The sequence below is a fragment of the Eurytemora carolleeae genome, unplaced genomic scaffold (assembly GCF_000591075.1).
Source record: "Eurytemora carolleeae unplaced genomic scaffold, Eaff_2.0 scaffold595, whole genome shotgun sequence".
In the NCBI taxonomy this organism is placed as follows: Eukaryota; Metazoa; Arthropoda; class Copepoda; order Calanoida; family Temoridae; genus Eurytemora; species Eurytemora carolleeae.
Genome location: NW_019396730.1, coordinates 122,108 through 124,744, shown reverse-complemented (window position 1 = coordinate 124,744; position 2,637 = coordinate 122,108). Strand labels below are relative to the sequence as shown.

General features: G+C 45.2%; 1 protein-coding gene across 1 annotated transcript; it reads left to right on the top strand.

Annotated features, from left to right (window-relative positions):
* Window positions 1–1,604: 1,604 nt before the first annotated feature.
* On the top strand, window positions 1,605–2,327 carry LOC111707899 (uncharacterized). Its single transcript, XM_023481081.1, has one exon. It carries the CDS (start codon window positions 1,605–1,607, stop codon window positions 2,325–2,327), a length of 723 nt encoding a protein of 240 aa, XP_023336849.1.
* Window positions 2,328–2,637: the final 310 nt, after the last annotated feature.

The following is a 2,637-nucleotide window of genomic DNA, read 5'->3' as shown; positions in this document are numbered from 1 at the left end:
GGAGTTTGAAGCCGGATACTCGGACTCATAATCTGCCACGTCACCTTGATATATATAATCAATTTCTTTAATTTAAAAAAGTATTTAAATTTAGTCAATAAAGTAATTATTTAAACCTCGGACGTGTTTTATTGAGCGTAGCCAAATTGGTGACCCCGAGTTTTTTCTCCTATAGACTGTTCTTTTTCGACACTATAGACTGTTATTAAGCTACTCGCTCAAGTGAAAATGCCCAAGGACGGTGAGAATGTCCAGGTCCGAGCCGAACCAAGCTCTTTAGACCTTTGGCCTCAGGAACGTGGGTAATACCTTTCAGAGGATGATGGATTTCATCCTCGGTGACCTGCCTTACTGTTTCACGTACGTGGACGATATTCTAGTGTTCAGCACCAGCCTGGAGCAGCACGTGGATCACCTTTGTCAAGTTCTCCTCCTCTGTCGACAGCACGGACTGACGATTGGCCTGCCCAAGTGTGAGTTCGCTGTTCCTAAGATTGAGTTCTTGGGTCATGTTCTCTCCGCAAGTGGTTGTTCTCCCCTGGGTGGGTGCTGTACTCCAACAGACGGTTGATGAAGCCTGGTTTCCACTAGCTTTTTTCTCCAGGAAACTATCAGACGCAGAGAAGAAGTATTCTGCTTTCGACAGGGAACTTCTGGCAGCCTACCTATCCATCAGACACTTCCGCTTCATGCTCGAAGGTAGAGAATTTTTGTTATTTACCGATCACAAGCCTCTAACCTCTGCTTTGTTCAGGAGTTCTCCGCCCTGGTCTGCTTGTCAACAGAGACACCTGGCATATATTGCAGAATTCACGAATTCTATCGTGCATGTGCCAGGCCTGGAGAATACTGTAGCTGACGCCCTTTCTCGCCCCAGCCCTACTCCAGTATTTCCACCTGTTGATTCCTCCCCAGCTTTCCCACCTGGTTTTCCATCTCCAATATCTCCACCCCTGTTCCAAACCTCCATTCCATCTCATACTGCTCCAGATCCTCCTCCTGTCCGAGATCCTGCTCCTGAGGTGTCGATGGTGTCAGCGGTGTCGGTGTCAGTATGTGATAATTCTACAGGAAACCTTAGACCTTTAGTTCCAGAAGTTCTCCGCAAACCTTTGTTCCTTGCTCTTCACAGTATCTCTCATCCTGGAGTCAGAGGTTCACGGAGATTGGTCTCCGCTCGTTTTGTTTGGCCTGGTTTATCTCGAGATGTCGGAGTGTGGGCCAGGTCTTGTCTCCAGTGTCAACGGAGCAAAATTCAAAGCCATGTGAAAACTTCTGTACCAGCAATTCCTGTTCCCTCGAGACGGTTTTCTCATGTTCACATCGACATAGTTGGTCCTCTACTGTCCAGTCTGGGTTACTCCTATTTATTAACCATGATTGACAGAACTACGTGCTGGCCAGAAGCAGTTCCTTTATCTTCAATTTCCACGGAGACCTGCGTAAGAGCCTTTATCTCCTCCTGGATTTCAAGATTCGGAGTTCCAGCAACATTAACTTCCGACAGAGGTGCTCAGTTTACGTCCTCTGTATGGGCCGGAGTCTGTTGAGTCCTTGGAATTTCTACCTCTCAAACCACAAGCTTTCATCCACAATCAAATGGTATGATTGAACGTTTTCAAAGATCCCTCAAATCTTCTCTCCGAGCCAGAGCTGCTGACTCCGACTGGGTTTCTCATCTACCTCTAGTTTTGTTGGGACTCCATTCAGTTCCCAAAGAGGACACTGGTTTTTCCGTCTCAGAGGCAGTATATGGTTCTCCCCTGACGATTCCTGGTGAATTCTTAGATGATCCAGAAATTCCAAGTTCACAATTCATCAGCAAAGTGGAGAAAGTAATTGCCGGATTTTCAACTCCTCCGACCCATCATGTTCAACATTCGCCTCCAGTTGAGATTCCTGCGGCTCTCAGGACAGCCAAGTTTGTGTTTGTTAGAGAGGATGCCAGCAAACCTTCATTCAGTCCTCTGTATCGTGGTCCTTACCTAGTTATAGAACGGCGGAGTAAATTCTTCCGTCTCCAGATTGGTACCAAAGTAGACTCAATTTCCGTAGACCGTCTTAAACCAGTGATATCAGATTCTCCAGTGATTCCTGTAGCTCCTCCGCCTCGAGGACGTCCTCCTCTTCGCCAATCAAAGGATCCTCCTGACCCTTCCTCCGCCGCGAAGTCATCCGCCTCCAAGAAGAAGTCTGTGCTGTTCTTAAACCAACCTGTAATTATACCAAGACGAAACCCTCACAGACAGGTCAGGAAAGAAGTCCTTGCTCCGCCTGGACTCCGCCTTGCCTTCTTGGGGGGAGTACTGTGGCGGAAGACGATCTAAGGAGTTTGAAGCCGGATACTCGGACGCGGCAAGATGAGCTCATAATCTGCCACGTCACCTTGATATATATATTCGATTTCTTTAATTTAAAAAGTATTTAAATTTAGTCAATAAAGTAATTATTTAAACCTCGGACGTGTTTTATTGAGCGTAGCCAAAATATAATGATACCCTGTATGCAATGCAAAGAGAAAATGATAACTTTAATAAAAAAGTAAAATAATTTATTGAGAAATAAAAAAAAGTTAATAACTTCCACAGCTGGAAGACATATTATCTTTAGATTTATATTTCAAGATTTAAAAAAGTT